This window comes from Bos javanicus, chromosome 5 (genome assembly GCF_032452875.1).
Source record: "Bos javanicus breed banteng chromosome 5, ARS-OSU_banteng_1.0, whole genome shotgun sequence".
Classification (NCBI taxonomy): domain Eukaryota; kingdom Metazoa; phylum Chordata; class Mammalia; order Artiodactyla; family Bovidae; genus Bos; species Bos javanicus.
This window is the reverse complement of record NC_083872.1, coordinates 31394600-31414875: the sequence shown is the minus strand read 5'-3', so window position 1 is coordinate 31414875 and position 20276 is coordinate 31394600. Positions and strand designations below refer to the sequence as shown.

General features: G+C 48.5%; 1 protein-coding gene across 1 annotated transcript; it reads right to left on the bottom strand.

Moving 5' to 3' along the window:
- Nucleotides 1-517: 517 nt before the first annotated feature.
- Nucleotides 518-18395, bottom strand: ARF3 (ADP ribosylation factor 3). The gene is made up of 5 exons (XM_061416272.1): nt 18154-18395; nt 5257-5496; nt 4336-4446; nt 3978-4102; nt 518-3416 (listed from the first exon to the last, which is right to left on the bottom strand). Exons 2-5 carry the CDS (start codon nt 5402-5404, stop codon nt 3255-3257), a joined length of 546 nt encoding a protein of 181 aa, XP_061272256.1. The 5' UTR covers nt 5405-5496; nt 18154-18395; the 3' UTR covers nt 518-3254.
- Between the last annotated feature and the right edge of the window lie 1881 nt (nt 18396-20276).

Here is a 20276-nt window from a genome sequence, read left to right as displayed (position 1 = left end):
AGCTATAAGGAGGGTCAAGTTCATTACACTACTCAGACCTTTACCCTTCACCTTACTCAATGCCAAAGTCCAGAACTAGATGGGTAAGCAGATTCCAACCTATGGATGAGGGGACCCTGGTCCAACTAGAAGCACCTGAGGCACAGGGCTGGGGACATCTGAGAGTGGGGGCTGTGTGAGGCATTAGGGCCCTCTATTGGAGTCCCTAAGTCTACTAGAAGATGATGAACATGGCTAAGTTCAGGGTTAAACCCTTTACAACTTGAGGGGCAAAGTCACAAAGCCCTCAAACTCTGGGCCCTGATTCATTTCAGCTCCCTTTTGGGGTATGATGGGAAACAGTAAGCAGTGTGGAGATGAACCTCCATCACTTCACTCTCCCCAGTCCAGAGTACCCTTTACCCCTCTGCTGAAACAAAGAGCAGTCTGGAGAGGGGGACCAGAAGCAGAACTACCCTCACCAATAAACTCTGTGCCACGGCTGCTGCACATCAAGGATGAAGGTCTGCTCCAAAGCTGCATAAAACAAGTTTAATTTCCAACCAGGGTCACAGTCATCGCGTATCCCACATTTTGAGCAAGGAGAGAGAAGGTGAGTTATTAAACATATACAGTCTACATTCCAGAGGAGAAAAAAAGAAGAGAAAAACCAGTTCAGAACTGCAGTTACCACTATAACACCACAAACAAACTTTTAGGGGGGAACAGGGGAAATTCCCAGGGAAAAGAAAGGCTGGAACAAAGGAAAGCAAAAAATTAAACCTACCAGAGGAAAGTAGGGGAGGGAGTGGGTAGAAGTGGAATGAAACACCCAATTCCGAAAGCGCTTTTGGGTGAATGGGAATGCAGAAAGACCGCCCCTGCCGAGGGCCCAGCAGCCTGGCATACTAACAAGATCATTTACTGCCCCCTGCTGGACAGATCCTTGAGCAGCACCCAGGCAACCTCCAAGACTGTTTCCCAACACCCTCAGCCCCACCAGTCCCTGAAGGCCCTCAAACCAAGGTCCGGGGTAGGTCTAAAATGAGAAAAACCCATTTGGGACTGACATCTAACTTGGCAGGGTTAGAGAGGGAGTGAGGCAGGAGAGGAGGCAAAGTCCTCACCAACCACAACGATACAGAGTGAGCAATCCTAAGGAAATTTTCCCAAGGAAAAGGGAGACAAACAGGCAACAGCAGTGAAGCAGGTGAGAAGGCAAAGGAAAGAGTTCCGGGAGGCAGAGGCAACAGGAGCAGGAACAAAAAAACATCTGACAAAACAGAGACAAAGGCAAAGCAAAATACGAGGGAAGCATCTGTGGGGTCAGGGGAGTGAATACATGTTAAAATGAACCAGAAGCTCCAGCAACCCCTCCCCCAACCCTGCCACCAACCACACATACACACGCACACACACAAAGGCCTAGAGCGCAAGAGACCTGCATACACCCACTGCATCTTGGATAATTAACACATCACTAAGGAGCTGGCACTGAGACACCCCTGGAACCTCTCTTTCACAGTTCAATCTGAGGTGGGGTAGGGGGTACTGATCCGCCTGTTGTAGACAAAGGTGGCAGGAAGCCTGGCCCCATGGGGTGGAGCTTGGGACAGCCCCTCTGGGAAGGGGTCCCTCAGCCATGCTATGGAGGCCCTGGGCCCTGACATTAGCAAAAAGGTTATGGGCGGCCGTCTTGGAGCTCAGGGCGCAGCCAGCACACACAGGAGCCCGCAGAAAAGCCACGGCTTCACAGAAACCGCGGAAGTCAGGAACCCAGGCCAGGATCTCAGGGACAAGTGCCTCCTGTAGACAGAGACACAGTAGCAGCAGCTTCTGAACAACTACATGATAATGGAGGGAGGACTCGGAAGACGCTGCAACCCATCAGCACCAACAATCACTTCGGAGCCCAGTTTCCTCCATTCCAATGCCCAGATCCATTTATGGGAAGTGGGTGGAGAGGGCAGGGAAAGGCTGTTGGGATGGAGTGGGGAGTGACGGCAGGATGGTCTCAGGGTCTGGAAACAGAAATTTCCATCGTTCAGCATGCCCTGGACTAGATAAAAATGGAGAAGAGGTGGCTTGCTGCTGAGGTCTGCTGTGTCACCCCACTCCCCTGCTCCTCAGCAAACCAGCCAGCCGGCTCTGGTAAGGCCAGCAGAACTACCAGGGTGAGGAAACTTCTGACAAAGGACAGGGGAACCACCCAGGCCCAAGATCAGAAGACAGAGGGGGACGAGGCAGGAATAGGGAAACTGATCTGTGTTTCACCTTCTCCTAATAACAAAAGAGGATGAAGATGGAAAACCTGAGCCCCTCTCCCCAGTGCCCTGGGTCCCAAATACAACCCATGGTCTTGCTATCCCTACCTCCCCGCTCCAGCTCGGAGAAACAGATCTAAGGACGAGGGGGAGGATCAGCTGAACACTCTGAGCTGATAAAGAGTGAGTGGGTTCCTCTCTCCTTTCACAAAAAGGCAGGGCAGAATGGCATCTCCTTGGGAACAGTCATCTAGAGACAAATGCCACCCCCCTGACCTGAGTGGGGTGGAGAGAGGGATAGAGGAAGATGGTGGCAGAGAAGCTGTCATCTGCCCTGTCATCCAGGAAAACCTACCTGCAGTGGAGAGACACTAGCCCAGGACTGGGGCAGCCTCCCCTCCATCTCCTTCCCTTTATCTCGCTAGCATGGGAGGAGCAGCTGATAGACGAGAGTGGGCAGTGTCCTGCTCCAAGCCCTGAGCTGCACCCACCTCCTCCACCTGCTCCTTGGCCCCCATATATATCTCTCTATACAGGTATATACACGCGCACACATGCACGCACACACAGAGAGGCCCGTGCAATTTCCATGTAGAATAGGGGGAGAGCAGCAAAGGAAAGGAAGATGGGGAAGGGAAGAGGGGCCTGTAGGGAGAGGGAAAGGACTCAGATGCCAAGAGCACAGCAACTAGAGCCAAACGAAGCAAACCGGAGGGAACACCCCATCCCACCTCCCAAGCCCGAGCTTGAGGGGGGGGCCCACCCCATGAAACCATAACAACCTTGTTTTTTGTTTTAAATCCGGTAAATTGGAATGATTCATCATCAGGACAGCAACTGGGGACTGGTCATGGATGGGGGAGGGGAGGGCAGGGGAAGCAAGGCTGTTGCTGGGCATGCGGACATGATACCCAGGGCTCTGGCCGCACTGGCAACAGGAAGGAAAAGGGTAGGGCTGGGTCAGGGAGACAGTAGGGGTGGATGGGGTGGTCGGATAGGGCTGTCTGGCTCTCACTTCTTGTTTTTGAGCTGATTGGCCAGCCAGTCCAGGCCTTCGTACAGCCCGTCCCCGCTGGTGGCACAGGTGGCCTGAATGTACCAGTTGCGGTGGCGCAGGGAATGCAGGCCCAACTTGTCTGTGATCTCAGCAGCATTCATGGCATTAGGCAAATCCTGAAGCACAAGGGAGACACAAAAAGGAGCCTCAGGATCTTGCAGAAGCTTCTAGAGCACCCACCTAGCAAAGGCAGATATACCAGCACCCTCTCCTCCTTCTTCAGTGGAGGAACCCAGAGCAAGATCCTAAAGAACCACTTTGGATTTAATCATCCTAGAACTCCAGAGCCAAGGCACTAAAGGTCATTCCACTGAGGAGCTGGAAACCAAGTATGGGGTTGCTAGGGAAGTGGAGAAGTGATTCAGATGGGCAGACAATCAGGTCCATCTGACAGTAAGAGAGAGGGCTGTTCCACTAAAGCAGATAACAGGTGAGATAACAAAGGGGCTGGAGGTAAAGGATCTACCACACCAGTCCCTCTGGACAGAAACACTGCTAAGTAAAGCTGGGATGGGGGAAGGGGACAAGAAGAGCATAAAGAAGCCACCTAATCATATTTCCTACTTTCCAAATTGACAGCCTAGTCATAGGGTTTACCACACAATGGGCTCCAAGATCCCATGACTTCCACGGCCAGGCTGCCCTCTCTCAAACGCAGAGGCAGGGAGATGTCACACCTGTTTGTTTGCAAAGACAAGGAGCACAGCATCCCGGAGCTCATCCTCCGCCAGCATCCTCATCAGCTCCTCCCGGGCCTCATTTACTCGCTCTCGATCATTGCTGTCGACCACAAATATCAACCCTGGGGAGGCAGAGCATGGGCTGCACAGAGACGACAGATCAACTCCCCTCCCCCACCACAAAGAGAAAACACCCTCCTTATACCCTTCGAGTATCTGCTCCCTCTTCTCCTGTCTCCCACCCCTAGGAGCTGCAGCAGGGCAAGAGCTGGTGCCTGATAACCAAGAACAACAGCCACCCTCTGCTCACACCCAACCAACCCGTGCCAGTCCATGGGCAATTCACACGCCCTACCTTGGGTGTTCTGGAAGTAGTGTCTCCAGAGAGGCCGAATCTTGTCCTGGCCACCTACATCCCAAACTGTGAAGCTGATGTTCTTGTACTCCACTGTCTCCACATTGAACCCTTTGGGGAAAAAACAGACAGTGGTCATTTGGCCAGAAATACCAGGCCTGCAAACAATGCCCCATTGGGTTATTTCTGTTTCCCCCAGGCCTAGCAAAGAAAAGAAAGTAAGGCCTCCTCAGACCTGGTGTTCCCTGACTTAGCAGCATTAAGGCCAAAAAGAAAACCTCAGAGAAGCAGCAGAAGAGGACGAAGAGGGCCAGTTGGGAGGTTCCCAACTGCCTGGGTGAGACAACCTTCCCCACTCATTCTCAGTCTTTGACTCTCTCTCCTGCAAAAGAAATGACTCAGCCCCACTCCTGTCCCTGGGCCACCGAGTCGGCCTCAGTTGAGAAGTGGGGCCTGTGAGGCAGAATGGGGAACAAGAAGTGGGTGACAGTCCTGGAGCCCCGAAAGCAGAACCAGCTGATGATGGTGATCTAGAGCTGCTTCCACAAGGCAAATGCTCTCCCTCCCAGAGGCAGGTCTTAACTGGGATCAGGGCCACCAAGGATCTAAACTGAAGCAATTCCAGGCCTCTGGCAGGAACATCAAAGCTCTTCACCTGCTTTTCAAACAACAGAGAACAAACCAGCTCAGTGCTTGAGGGCCACTGTTGGGTGCCAGGGTGAGGAAGTTCCTGCATCAGAGAGGGCTAGGGTAGGTGTGCAAATGGCAGGCCCAGCACCTGCGGGGAAGCTAAATAACCACTCTTCCCTGAACCCCACAGACCGTAAGGACTTGCCGGTGGCCAGGTGGGGGATCCAGGAATAGGCCCCCTACCTGGCTCAGGGGTGGGCATGAGAGCCTCCATCTGAGTATTACCCTTACCAATGGTGGGGATGGTGGTGACGATCTCGCCCAGTTTCAGCTTGTACAGGATGGTGGTCTTTCCTGCGGCATCCAGGCCCACCATCAGGATGCGCATCTCCTTCTTCCCAATCAGGCTCTTGAGAAGGTTTCCAAAGATGTTACCCATGATCACAGCACTCGCTTTCTGAGGACAGTAGGGTGCAGTGGGGGCAGTGGCAGTCTGGTTCGGGCCTGGACCCTGGTATGGAGGGCTTGATCCTAGGCAAAGAAATGCAGACTCACTACCATCTGCTTGTCAGGACTTCAAGATAATGGGACTGGCCACAGTCATGGCTGGAGTTCTTTTATGACAAACCGAGAGCCTGAGCGTACTATGAAGATCAAGGCCCACTTAGATCCTGAGCCTTTGGGAGCAGAGACAAAGCAGTGAACACTCAGGTCCCCTGCTTCTGCCAGTAATCCACCCAGGTGACGCTGGATGGGTTATTTCACCTGTTCTTATCCGCACCTGTAAACGGAGGAGGTTGAACTAGATGATTTCTAAAGTCCCTTCAGTCCTGCCATTCTATACTGTATCCCAATGCATAGGGAGATCGTTAATGCCTCTCCTTCCCCCAACCTTGCCCTGAGACTTCTGGAAAAGGTAGGAGAGGAGGGAATGGAATAAGGAGTGGCTCTTTGTGATTCTTGACAAGGTTCAAGCTTGTCAGGTTCCCAAGGTTTATGCTCTCAGCCCTAATTAAGAGATTCTGCTTCTTCCCTTCCTGTGTTTCTACACTTTCCTTCTACACACCAAAATTAAGCAGGAAGAAGAAAGCAGCACTCCTAAGAAAAGCTGATCCTTTCCACTCTGTGAACTGCCAGCTGCTAAAGCTGTACTCTGCGCATACAACAGTGAGCTGAGAGCTGGGAGGTGGGGTGTGGAGAGGCTCCCCCTCATTCCTCACCCAGCTAGGTCCTGGGCTCCCGTGGTGCCTCCCGGGACAGCTGCTCCACAGGGTCACCTGCAATGAGGCCGTCAGCTCATTCTCTGCTTCTGTTCTCACCCTCTTCAACCTATTCTCCAGAGCAGCCAGACTGATTGTAAAAGCAAAACCAGGTCAGGCTGCGCCTCTGTTCAAAACCCTCTCTGGGCTTCATAGCTCCCTTTCTGTAAAACCCAAAGCCATCGTGGCCTACAAAGTCCGGCACAGTCTGCATTCCCGCTTCTCTCATCAGGCCTCCTACTCTCCCCTGTGCGTACTCCAGTTCCCCAACACTCTCCAGTCTCAAAGCTTTTGTCCCTGCTCTTCACTCTGCCTGGAAGGCTGATCTCCGAGACAGCCTTCGTGGAGCTCTCCCTCGCTTCCTTCAGGTGTCTGTTCGACTGTCCCTTTATCAAAGAGGCCTTCCACAGCCACCTGTGACACACACACACGCTTCTCTAACCCATCATTCCGCTTCTTCCTCGTAGCATTTACCACCGTCTGACACATTCTGTACTTGTTTCCTTCTGTACTGTTTTCTCCTCCTACTGTCATGTCAGTTCCTTGTCTATTTTGTTCCCTGCTGTGTTCCTGGTGCCTTGACTAGTGCCTGGCACACTTCATAGCTGGATAACTGAATTAACTCACAAGGTCTCTACTGACCTCACTAGCAGCTCACTCAGGTTAGACGCTTCTGCCTGATACATCATTGGCGGAAATGAGGGAGCAGCTAGCACACTACCGAAGTACAAAATGCCTATCTGCCCACTTTGCCCACTGCCCCAGACTGACAGAATCATAGAGTCATTGACTTCTTCCCTTCTCTCCCATCTGGATGGCTCAGGACAGCCACAGAAATGACTCCTTGAAACAACAATGAAGCAGGGGTTCAGAATCACCCATGCCAGCCAGCTCTCTGTGCCTGCAGGAGCCGATGCGTCAGCAGCAGCTTATTCAGCGATCACCATATGCCAGCTGCTGGCGTTCTCCACAGTCTGGGAACCAGAGGTACACATATGCATACCACAAACCCAGCAGGCAAAGGAACAGGTCAAGACAGAGTGCACCCAAACCCAAGAATGTGAAAGATGGACAGGGAGGAATCCTATTTTCAAGCTAAAGCACGGGGGTTTGGTGGGAGTTTAGTTGTTTTTTTCAAAAACTATTTTAGGTTTGTTTATTTGTTTCCTACTCTCCTCAGTTTGCAGTGAATTCCAGACTGGTAAAAAGGAGCCAGATCAACGGCCCCTGGAGACCAAAGTACTAGTTTGTCCAAAAAACAAACAATCAGTGCTTATGGAGTGTTTCATCTTCAAAGGCCTCTGCAGACATTCACTAATAAGCCAGGCGTGGTGCTCTGGGTAGGTTCCACAGAGGAGCCCAGCCCCTGACCCAGAGGGCTCACACCCCAGGGGGAGGGCCTGGCTCAACTTTAGGGTGCAACTTCAGCCAAGTCGCCCACTAGCCATCCACCCGGCCCCTCCTGCCTCAACCACCCAGGCAGACAGATTCCTGAGGATTCCTGAGGCAGGAGGGGAAACCTACTCAGCTAGTAAGATCAGATCCTACTAACTCTGGTAATCCGTGGTAGTCAGACTTCTGGTTCTGATGCCTTCACTTCCAGAAACTTATACCTTCCCCAAGTCCTCCTAGTTTTTACCTTGTTTCCCGCTCACGTGTCTTTTCCTTTAGTTCCAGATGACACTTTGCTTTAAAGCTTAGGTAATAGGCTTTGGCCCAGATTCTGAACTGAATTTATACCACACATTTATCTTGCCATCCTTCATGACTAGAAGTATTGCTGATTAAAGGATTACCAACTGTGAGTAGAGCAGTGGCTGAAAGCGAGCCCTTGCCCCAGAACATGCACACACTGTCCTTTGGTTTGCTTCTTTGCTAAGCTATCACACTGAAGTCTTGGTTCAAAAGCGGATCCCAGTGTTACACTGATTTCTATTTCCTGGCAAGCTACAAAAAGACCCCTGAATTATCTGAACCATTCAAGTGCCACTATGTTGTGGAGTTCGTCCTTCTAAATCTGTGCTTTTACTGTCTCCCCAGTTTAACCATGTGCTCACCATGTGCAAGGACTATGCCTCTTATTTATTTTGGATCTTTCCTTGCTCCCAGTGCCAAGCCCCGCTGTAGGAGTTCAAGCAAGCACACTGGCTGATTTAAGCCTCATCTAAGGCTTGTATCATTTCTTCTGTCCTAGCAGTACTTGGTATCTTGGTGTCTCCATGTGGTGCACAGATGGCTGCTCAGCTTTCCTGTCAATTCCTGGCCATTTTCCACACATACTGACCTTAAGACTGATTTGGGAAAGCCATGAAAGGACGAGAAGACTAAAAGTGGTAAAATTTTCTCTTGGCATTTAAAACTCAATGGGGCTGGCAGATAACTAATGAAATATTCAAGTAGTTACCATGCGTCCCCCATGGCACCCCAGGGCCTTGAAATTAATGAACATTACAACTCTTCTTTAATATAATCAGGAGCTTGACTCAGATGAACAGTCCAAAGCAAGTGCTGGCTTTCTTGTCTTGGCTTTCCTTGCTCCTGTCTGTTTCCAGATGGCATGCTGCCCCGACCACCAGGATGGTGGCAACTTTCAGCTCTGTGCCATGAACATACACCTACGGCTATATAGTCAGCTCTCACTTTCACAGCACTGCATTGCTAGAAGCAGCTCTGGGAAGCAGAATGGCAAACAAACCAACCTCGGATTGTCTATGTACTATACAGCCTATAGTCATTCTCTTTTGCCACAGATGGCATTCCTGTGTCAATAAGGCAAAATACCAGGGTTCCATGGGCTGGGAGAAACAGGAAGCAGTTAACACTGAAGGTGAGTGGCTCAAGATGAAAAATGGAATACAGCAATATCTCTATTAACAAAAAGGATGTCTCAACATTCTATTGTACAGTTACAAACTTTGTTATCAGTGGTAAAAGCAGCAACAGGAACTCTAAAAATGTGTTTTAGTATAATCCGTGTTGGACAGTCGGAGAAGGCAATGGCACCCCACTCCAGTACTCTTGCCTAGAAAATCCCATGGATGGAGGAGCCTGGTGGGCTGCAGTCCATGGGGTCGCTATGAGTTGGACACGACTGATCGACTTCACTTTCACTTTTCACTTTCAGACAATGGAGAAGGCAATGGCAACCCACTCCGGTGTTCTTGCCTGGAGAATCCCAGGGACCACAGAGCCTGGTAGGCTGCCCTCTGTGGGGTCCCACAGAGTCGGACACGGCTGAAGCGACTTAGCAGCAGCAGCAGCAGTGCTGGACAGTGCAGTTGGATCGGGCACACCGACTGACCTCACCTGAGGATGCCCTCACTGATGATCACTCACGGCCCCCAACCCCTCCCTCCCACCCCCACCACCCCAGGAGAGGCAGGCTGTTGCTGTCACTGACTGTTTAGTCACTTTGACTTGAGGCCTGTCTGCCTCACACTCCAGGTGATTCTGAGAGTCACAGCTCAGTCTGCCATGCACACTCCCTGTTCTTTTCACAGGCATGTGTCCTGAGACACCCCTAGGGGACTCCTGATTCAGCACCTCCTTTTCAGGCTACATGGGCTAAAGGAAAAGAAGACCAGAGTCTCCCAAACCCTCTGCTGCCAGGCAGAGTGCACAAAAAACAGCTATATTCCCAGATGATTTTCAAATTGAGACATCACTAATAAAGATGCTATTTTTAGCACAGCCCATGGAATAGACCAAAAAATTTAGGGAAACCAAAGCAAGGTCTGCCTGTATTTGGTTTCCTTAATGCAGCTGGCTTGTGACCTATGTAAACTTTCCAAATTTTTGTCTCAAGAGCACTGTAATCAGCACACAAGAACTCGTAGATTAGTATCCCAATGGCTTCTATTAAACTCAAAGATTTCCCAAAGCCAAGAAACAGCTTCTGATGTCAGTTTCCATTCATTCATTAAACGTTTATTAAGTATAATGAACTAGGGATACAGAGGAAGACAGTTTCTGCCTTCATGAAACTCAGTCAATGGGAGAGAAAGACTAGGAAACAGAGGATTACAGTGTGAGGCTAAGAGTGGGATAAGCACACAGTATTATGGGGACAGAAAGCTAGAGCAGTTAATCAAGGCTGGAGGATGAAGGCCAATTCCAAGACATGACTCTCTGGTCACACCTGAGCTGACTCTTAAAGGAAGAATATGAATCAGTCAGACACTAAAGAATAGGGAAGGTGGAAGAGGGAGGAGTGTAGGCACAGGCATAAAGATGAGTTAGAACAGTGATTAGCCAAAGCCAGGTGCAACCAGGAGGCCATGTATGTGGATGCAGCATCGTGAGTAAAAAGAAGGGATGAGGCTGGAGAGGGAAGCAGGAGCCAGATCATGAAGGGCCCTAAAGGTAACACTGAGTAACATGATCAGATATGTGCTTTAGAAAGATCGTTCTGACAGCAGTTTAGGGAATAAGTTAGGGAATAAGGGGGAAAGACAGAGGGAAAGAGACCACTTGGGAGGTCCAGTAATACAGATAAGAAATCCAAAGTTCTTAGAAGGGTGGGATGGGGAGGGAGATGAGAGGGAGGTTCAAGACAGAGAGGACATATGTATACCTATGGATGATTCATGTTGATGTTTGACAGAAAAAAACAAAACAAAACTGTGTACAGCAATTATCCTTCAATGAAAAAATAAATTTAAAATTTTCAATAAATAAAATTTAAAAAGAGAAAAAAAAAGAAATCAAAAGTTCTGAAACAGAGGTGGCAATAGAGAGGACAGGACAGATCTGAAACACCAAAACAGTAGACCTCACAGGATTGATAGCTGATTATAGTAGGGAGAGGAGAGTCCAAGACGACTCCCAGGTTTCTGGCCTGTGTGAGTCAGTGGCACTTCTTTAGACTGGAAACACTACAGAAACAGATCTGGCAGCAAAGATGCTTGTTTTTAGATTAATTGTGAAGTGCTAAGGTCTGAAGATCAGGAGAAAAGTCTGGTCAGGGTATTTGGAACCATGTGCATAGACAGTAACTGAAGCCCCAAGAGGAACCAGGAAGATTCAGGGTGGCAGCAGTTACTGGCTGCCTGCCCCAACAGCCATCTTCCCTTCTTTCTTCTAACAGAACCCCTAATTTGTTCAGACATTGGCAGGCAGTGGTTATGAGCTACCCCTCCCCAGACCTAGGGTATGAAAGCTGATCAGTAAAGACTCTGGGCATTTCATTTCTCTCACCATGATTTGAGTCACAAATGCTCAAGCACTAATTCTGGGCAATAAGATGTAAGAAAAGTCTACTGGGAATATCTGGGAAAGATTTCCTCAATCCTAAAAAAGAACATATATCAGTGTTCTCTTCTCTAGCTTTTGGATGTTAATGTAGAAGGGCGAGATGCTGGAGTAATCTTGAGTATATGAAGGGACAGACACAACAACACTAGGATATCAGAGCAGAAAAACCTGGATCCTACCAGTGTTTAGTTGGTAGATCAAAAAAAATTGTAAGAAGGAATGTTCTTCCCCTGAACTACTTCTGCATGTGGCAGACTGTGAGTGTGTGCTCAGCTGCTGCAGCTGTGCCTGACTCTTTGCAACCCCATTGACCATAGCCCACCAGGCTCCTCTGTCCATGAGACTCTCCAGGCAAGAATCCTGGAACCGGTTGCCACGCCCGCCTTCAGGGTATCCTCCTGACCCAGGAATTGAACCTGAGTCTCCTGGACTGCAGGGGTATTCTTTACCCACTGTGTCACCTGGGAAGCCTTGTGGTAAAATATACATAAAATTTACCATTTTAATCATTTTTAAGTTTAAATGTACAGTTCAGTGGCATTAAGTACAGTTCCACTGTTGTGCAACCATCACCACCGTGCATCTCCAGAACTTTTGCATCTTCCCAAACTGAAACTCTACTTGTTAACCAGTAATGCCCCTCCCCTACCCCCTGGAAACAACCACTATACTGTTTCTGAATCTGACTATTCTAGGTACCACGTTAATGTGGAATCAAACAATACCTGTCCTTTTGTGTCTGGCTTATTTCACCCAGATTTCCTGCTAGGTGTTTAATAAATCCTCGAATTATTTGAGCCACAGTGTGTTTTCTTTCTTCTTTTTTTATTTTGGCTGCGCTGAGTCTTCGTCGCATGTGAGCTATCTCTAGCTCCGATGCTCAGGCTCTAGAGGGTGGGCTCACTTGCAGCATACGGGCTTAGTTGCCTTGAGGCATGTGGGATCCTCCCGGGACTAGGGATAGAACCCAAGTTCTTTGCTTTGGAAGGCGGATTCTTAGCCAGTGGATCACCAGGGAAGTCCTTCACAGGTGTGTTTTCTATCTTTTGCAACTGATACATCCTAATCTATGTATCTAGAGAGAGTGTGTATGCTCAGACAGGAGAAAAGCCCAAAGATAAAAACCTGGGGCACATCAACATTTAAAGCAAAAAAAGGCCAGGAAAGAGAGTAGGAAGCAACCAAAAGGGTAAAAAGGAAATCAAGAGACTAAGGCATCAGAGACACCAATGAGGAAAGAAAAAAAAGAGGGTCAAAGGCTACGAAAAAGTCAAATTAAGATAAGGCCTGAAAGATACCTACTGAACTTAGCTACTAGGCAATCAATGAATGGCCTTGTTATAAATTAGAACATATGACTAAAATTAGTCTCCACTTAACTAACAGCATTTAGGTTTGAGTCAGAATCATTAAACATCAGTTTCCCTTCTAGTCCAAGAGGAAGACTCCAGTTCAGGATAACCTGAAGGAAGCCACAAAGTCAAGCGAAGGATTCTAAACTGCCCTGATAGACCCACACACCAGAGAAGGGTATGGCTTTTCCCAAAGACAAACCTCAGCAAGTGAGTCAGAACAGAACCTCAAGTCTGTTTCAGAATACATGACCTAGCTAGATAAGACAGTGACCAAATAAAAACTAGACTCATTTCTTTCCCTGGAACATTCCGTGGCACTGCCCTCTAATCAAAGCTTTCAGTGTGCCCTATTCTTAGAATCTGACCACCTTACAACTGTACCATATCCTGATATTTGATGTCTGCTCCAATGCCCACATCTCTAGCCTTGGATATCCAGTACACTGTACCTTCCTAATTACAAAATCACTGAAATCCCATGAGTAATCAGCCTAAAGTCCTAGTAAACCTTTGCCCCAATCTGGTCCCACTATGCATGTCAAAATGGAGCTGCCAGTGAACAGATGAAAACAGGAGGCCATGATTTGGACAAGGCCACCTGTAACAGAGCAGCCTAAGAATACAAAAGACAGGGAATGTCCTACCTTGGGGGATAAGAGCCTTTTGTGATCCCTCAGCACCTCAAACACACTTCTACTCTAGGACTTAGCACAGAATGTTTTATTTACCTTGGTGTGTTTTGCTTTCCAGAGCTGGAACTTCCCAAATAATGTGCCTTTAATGTAATACAGGTCAGCTGAAGATGCTGATCCCATCAATACTGGATAGCTAGGGCTTAGAGTGGCTAGAGCCCATGGGCCGGTCATCTCAGGTTGCAAGCAACTATGCCTGTTTCACTGTTACCATTTTCTCAGGACACCAAGGTGGGAAAACAACACTAGACTCTCAGTCCCTTGACAGCTGGGACTGTGCCTTATTCATGTTTCATGCTCCCAGCATCCAGCTCCATGACTGATCTGTAGCTAGTGACTGATATACTTGTTGCTGAACTCAGTTCTACTGATGGTGGCAAACGCTCGTGAGGTTGAGGAAGACAGTATTCTATATGTGATCTCCAATCTTTTTCCTGTAACTGACAAACTGGCAAAGTGGCTTCCATGTTCTCAGGTTCCTTGGATGGGATTCAGAGCCTGCCTAGGGGAAAGGGAAAACTATCTGAGAGGTTCTGATTATGGTCCACCACTCTTCACCACTACCACAGCAGCACTGCTTTTATCCATTTTACGTATTAGACTTCAAATAAGACTTTATATAAGGTATGGTTAGATTCCTTTTTTTCAAAAAGGGGAGGATGAAGAATTAAACCACTCCAACAGAAAGCTAATGTTCTTCTGCATCCTAAATCATGTTGAAATTTAAACATTCATGCTTGACACGCTTGTGTTTAAGCTCATAAAGGGCAGGTTATGGGAATTCCATGGCAGTCCAGTGGTTTAGACACCACAATTTCAATGCCAAGGGCCTGGGTTCAATCCCTGGTTGTCAAGGAACTAATATCTGCCATGCCCAGTCATTTCAACTTTCTTCAGGAATATGGTGATAACCGTGGATCCCTAATATCTTGAGCCATTTCTTTTTCTGGTCCATCTGATGCAGCAGGTCCTCTGCAGAAATCCATGACAAATCTCTAACACCTTGGTAGAATCCCTACGTCAGTCAGTTCTTTCCCAGACTATAAGACAAAGCCTTCAAACATTTGTAGAACTCTTTCTAAATGCTCCCCATGTCCTTTCATTATCCAAAACCTTTATTAGCACTCCACCTATACTTGAAACAGATGTTGGAAAAGGCATAGTAGACAGATTTACAGACATTGCAACTCTGGACTGTAATACAGTACATTCTGAAACAGAGGCAGACATTTAAAGGAGATATGACTAAGTGAAAAGAGTGGCCCAGGAAATGGAGGATGCTAAAATACCAAGATCTAAAATAATGGGACCCAGGAATCTAAACACCTGACATAGGCCAATTAGGGTGCTCTTTCACGGAAGAGTCAACCATTACCTCAGAGTCACTCTGACTTTTGTATTATGAACACTATTTCTGAGCCCCCACATCCTCACTCTACATCCCAGTTGATGGTTCAGGGCCCCTGCCTTGCTCCAGCTTCACCTCCCACTCAGCCAACAGGAGCTGCCTCTGTGAGGCTGATGCTGAAAAAAGATTTCATTGCTCATAAGCCTACGACCAGCACAGAAAGTCATGGTAACAATCACCCCTCTACATAGGCGCTTCAGGCAGCAAGTTGTTCTTTTGTAAACCTCCTCTTTTTTAAGGCAGCCCTGAGGGCTCATGTTATTATTACTGTTATGGTGATTATTAATAGCAGCTAACATTTACTTGAAGCTTACTATGTGTGCTTTGTATAACCCTAAGCACTTTGTGTATGTTATCTCATTTAATTCCCATGCCAACACTATGAACAGACACTATCATTATCATACTCCTTACAGATGAGGAAAATGAAGCTAAGAGAGACAAATAATTTCACCAAAATCATACAACTAGTAATTAGCAGAGGCATGATTTGAACCCAACTGTGTCCAATTCCAAGGTCCACATTCTTAATTATCATACCATGTAACAAAAATGGTGAAGAAAACTGTTGCACACCTGAAACGAACACAATATGTCAATCAACTATACTGCAATATAAAAAATGTGAAGGACTTCCCTGGTGATCCAGTGGTTAAGACTCTGCACTTCCACTGCACGGGGCACAGGTTCGATCCCAAGTCAGGGAAGTTCCACAGTAGCCACACAAAAAAAATGGTGAGGAGAGTGAAATACAGTGACATGTTTTGAGTCTTAGGCCTCTTGAAATCCATTTCTAAAGGTATATGGGAGAGTAGACTCCACAATTTCCCTCAGTCATTGAATCAGTTTTAACAAACCTGGTTTTAGAGAACTTCCTTCTAACCAATAAATCCCGCCCACTGTCCTCTGAGTCCATTTCCTCTATTATGACTCCAGTGGAAGAAAGTAGCAGAGACGAACACACTTTATGACTTTGTGCACGTAAGACTTCACTTCCACTCTTTCTAGCCTGCTGTCTGTCCTCCTTTACACTTGCATTCAGTTTAGTAATAGCAGCTACCATTCATTGCCACCAATTCTATGCCAGGTACCAGATACATACACGGGCTTCCTTCTCCGTAATTATCAGGAACTCAATCTGCAGACAACTCTGCAGGACCTAGGTCTAAAGGAGATCTAGGATTTCTGCTAAATAATGACTCTGTGTTCTAATACTTTTCTTTTGGGGGTCTTAACTTTCATTATCCACAACTGTTTTGTGCCTCTTAGGAAACGTGGAGACCAAGACCTTAATTACAAAGGGTAAAGACCTTTACACCTTTACACCCTCACTCAGCTATCTTCAGGAACTCTCTATGACAGCCAAGCCATCTCTTTCTCTTTCCTTAAACTATGGTCAGAAATCCGGAATTCAGGACTTTCCGGGTTTGATCCCTAGTCAGGGAACTAGATCCCACAACTAAGAGTTACCAGGTCCATCCTGCATTTTGCACTAAAGTGCCACAACTGAGACCCAGTGCAGCCAAATAAATAAATAAATATTTAAAAAAAGAAAAGAAAACCTAAGTTCTATTCATTCACATTCAGTATTCATGAGAGCTTACTGTGTGCCCAGGCAGTGTGGGGGACACAAGACGAGATCTAATTCCTGCACTCAAAGTTTCATCTCTTTGGAAAAGCAAGACATACGCATAAAAATTTTGACTACAAAAGAAAAAAAAATTTTTTTTTTTACTACCCAAGGCAATAACTCTATGCGGGGAGGCAGGAGGAATGTTAATATGTGATACAAGAGGACCCTTCCAAGCTGAAGCCAAGGTCAAAGATTCATTCTGTGAAAAGGTGGATCAGTTTCTTTCTTAGAACAGGCTTTTATAGACATGGTATTCAAACCCAAGTCTAATGCACAATGACCAATTCACTGACCCATTCCTGTCATAGCAAATGGAGACACTTAACCCAACAACAAGCTCAAGACAAAATGGTAGCAAATACTGTCACCACCTGAATAGGATGGGGAAGGAAGTATGCAGACCCTAGCTGCACTGGCCTAAGCAATCAGACTCCTGCAGCAGATCTCCTACCAAATAAAACTTTCATGCCCTAGACCAGGAGTGACCCAATCCAACAGCGACGGAGACACGTTTTAAGTTACACTTCTTCCTCCCCCGATGACCTCACTATTTCTTCTCACTCCTGACCACATACCACACTCCTCTCGGCCTAGCCAGAGGGAGACCAGCGGTAATACAACCCAGAAAGAAGGGAACTTTCCCCAAAGAGAAGTTACAACTTGGCTAATCAAGTGGCCCGGTTTTAACAGGGAATTCCATCCTACCCCTCACCCCCACCTTCTTCCCTCAAACACTAGTGTAAGCAACGGCTCCATTTTCGGTTCCGGGAATCCTGGTACTTCCTAAAGAAAGAAAGCGGATTGGAAGACCGAAACTCAGAGCTGGCGACCAGAAGCTCCCTCCTCCAGTGAGACCGCCCCCGCTACGCCTGGGGGAGAAAGGCACCACCTCTCTTCTCCAAGCAAGACCAGATCCCCCTCCCCCTTCTGCTGCCTCCTCTCTTCTGGCTCCCCACCTGCTGCCCTCTTCTCAACATGCGGTTCCCAGGACCCGAAAGCTCAACCTCCACCAGAATAGTGTCCCTGGGGTGTCCCACCAGCCTGTGTTCCAGGTTAATCCCTAACCCCCCTACCGACCCCTGCCCCACGATAGGGGGAGGGGTGTCACCATAGCAAGGCTTCTCTCTGGTCTATTACCAAGGTGAAGGCGGAAAGCGGGTAGGAAAAAGCGCTATTCCCTAGCCCTTTAATAGGAAAAGAATACAAAACAGTCATTGCCGCCCTCACGTCACCTCACCCAGGACTGCTTTCCTCCCCCTCAACCCCGACCCTTCAAAAGCCCACCTCCTGCAGGCGAGGGGCTCCTCACCGAAGCCCAGGTCGCCCCCTTGTGCGAGGCGGAGGACAAAACCGTGTGCGCCCCCAACCCCCACACCAGCTCAGCGTCCTTCAAATGCGGGGGCAGGCGTGTGGCTGGCCCGGCGCCCCTTCTCCGAGCTCTCGGGAGGGAAGGACCACACCGCTCCATGCCAGGCAGTGCCCGGCGGGTGAGCGAGCGGAGAGCGGGGCGAGAGGGCTCTATCCTCGCAGCCCCCACCCCGAGCCTCTCCTCTACCCGGACCCGCCTTCCCTCCTCCAAGCCCCTCACCTGTTCCTGCTCCCAGCTCCGCCGCTGCGGCCGCCGCCTCCGCCCCCACAGGCTCCGCTCGGCTCTCGCTCCACTCTCTCCGGCTCCCTCAGCCGATTTCAGCGCGGCTGCTCCCCTGGCCTCGCTCCCGGCTCCCTCCTTCCTGCCCTCCACCTAGCACCGGAAGCAGCGACGGCGACAGGAGCCGTGCGGCGCACCCCCACCCCCAGACCGGGATACTTCCCACCTCCCCGATCGCGCGAGAGCTGCGCACCGGCGAGCGGCAGATCTCGCGAGATTCATCACCATGGCAGCGGCTGCAGCAGAAGCAACCGGTATTGGAGACGAAGTCCGGGCGGGGTCCGATGTGGGGGCTGGAATCTGTGGGCGGTGGTGGCGGAAGCTAGGGAATGGGGGTGAGACAGTGGGAACAGGTGAGAAGCCCCAGGGCTATGCCTGTTATTTAAGGATTGAGGCGGCGTAGTGGGCGCAGTGGAGACTGGGGCTCCTTGGGCAAAGTCAGGAAGCCAGAAAATGAGTTAATATCTCTTGCTTTGGACCTTACTCCTTCAGCTCTCATTTTCATTTCTTAACCAGGGATAGGTGCAGGCCTCCGAGAGCCCTCACTGCACCAGTGTTGCTACTCACTGCTAAGACTAGGTTGCTGGGGGGGTCTGAATCAAGAGATCTTTTTTCATAAGGAAGAGGGAGAGTGATGAATTTAAGAGACTGAAGGAAGCAACTGGTCACTGGGCCAGTTAGGAAGTTGGAACTTGAAAGACAAACAGTTGAGGCCTAGTATTCAGAGGTGTGGTTTGAGGAAGTATACCTAGATGAATATGAATTTTGGTATTACAAGGAAAGTGAGGGATTTTGCACCTGTGTTTCTCTATTCCTGCCCACTCCCACTTTCATCACTCATTTTTGCACCTGGTCTAGACATGGAGAGTTACCTTGGAACAATCACAGCTGTCATACAAGAAGGGCACTAGTAATGCTAAGCACAGAAGGTTCTTGAAATGCCCTTTCTCCTCATTTACAGCAGTACAGATTTTCCTTGTCTTAAAATGGGGTTCAGTTCAGTTCAGTCGCTCAGTCGTGTCCGACTCTTTGCGACCCCATGAATCGCAGCACGCCAGGCCTCCCTGTCCATCATCAACTCCCGGAGTTCACTCACACTCAAGTCCATCAAGTCAGTGATGCCATCCAGCCATCTCATCCTCGGCCATCCCCTTCTCCTCCTGCCCCCAATCCCTCCCAGCATCAGAGTCTTTTCCAATAAGTCAACTCTTTGCATGAGGTGGCCAGAGTACTGGAGTTTCAGCTTTAGCATCATTCCTTCCAAAGAAATCCCAGGGCTGATCTCCTTCAGAATGGACTGGTTGGATCTCCTTGCAGTCCAAGGGACTCTCAGGAGTCTTCTGCAACACCACAGTTCAAAAGCATCAATTCTTCGGCGCTCAGCCTTCTTCACAGTCCAACTCTCACATCCATACATGACCACAGGAAAAACCATAGCCTTGACTAGGTGGACCTTTGTTGGCAAAGTAATGTCTCTGCTTTTGAATATGCTATCTGGGTTGGTCATAACTGTCCTTCCAAGGAGTAAGCGTCTTTTAATTTCATGGCTGCAGTCACCATCTGCAGTGATTTTGGAGCCCCAAAAATAAAGTCTGACACTGTTTCCACTGTTTCCCCATCTATTTCCCATGAAGTGATGGGACCGGATGCCATGATCTTCGTTTTCTGAATGTTGAGCTTTAAGCCAACTTTTTCACTCTCCTCTTTCACTTTCATCAAGAGGCTCTTTAGTTCCTCTTCACTTTCTGCCATAAGGGTGGTGTCATCTGCATATCTGAGGTTATTGATATTTCTCCCGGCAATCTTGATTCCAGCTTGTGCTTCTTCCAGCCCAGCGTTTCTCATGATGTACTCTGCATAGAAGTTAAATAAGCAGGGTGACAATATACAGCCTTGACGTACTCCTTTTCCTATTTGGAACCAGTCTGTTGTTCCATGTCCAGTTCTAACTGTTGCTTCCTGACCTGCATACAGATTTCTCAAGAGGCAGGTCAGGTGGTCTGGTATTCCCATCTCTTTCAGAATTTTCCACAGTTTATTGTGATCCACACAGTCAAAGGCTT

Coding starts and splice junctions, on each gene's coding strand:
- ARF3 (XM_061416272.1), bottom strand. CDS start 5,404: ATGGGTAACATCTTTGGAAACCTTCTCAAGAGCCTGATTGGGAAGAAG. Junction 4,447..5,256: donor CACCACCATCCCCACCATTG/GTAAGGGTAATA, acceptor TTTTCCCCAAAG/GGTTCAATGTGGAGACAGTG. Junction 4,103..4,335: donor CTACTTCCAGAACACCCAAG/GTAGGGCGTGTG, acceptor CTGCCTCCCCAG/GGTTGATATTTGTGGTCGAC.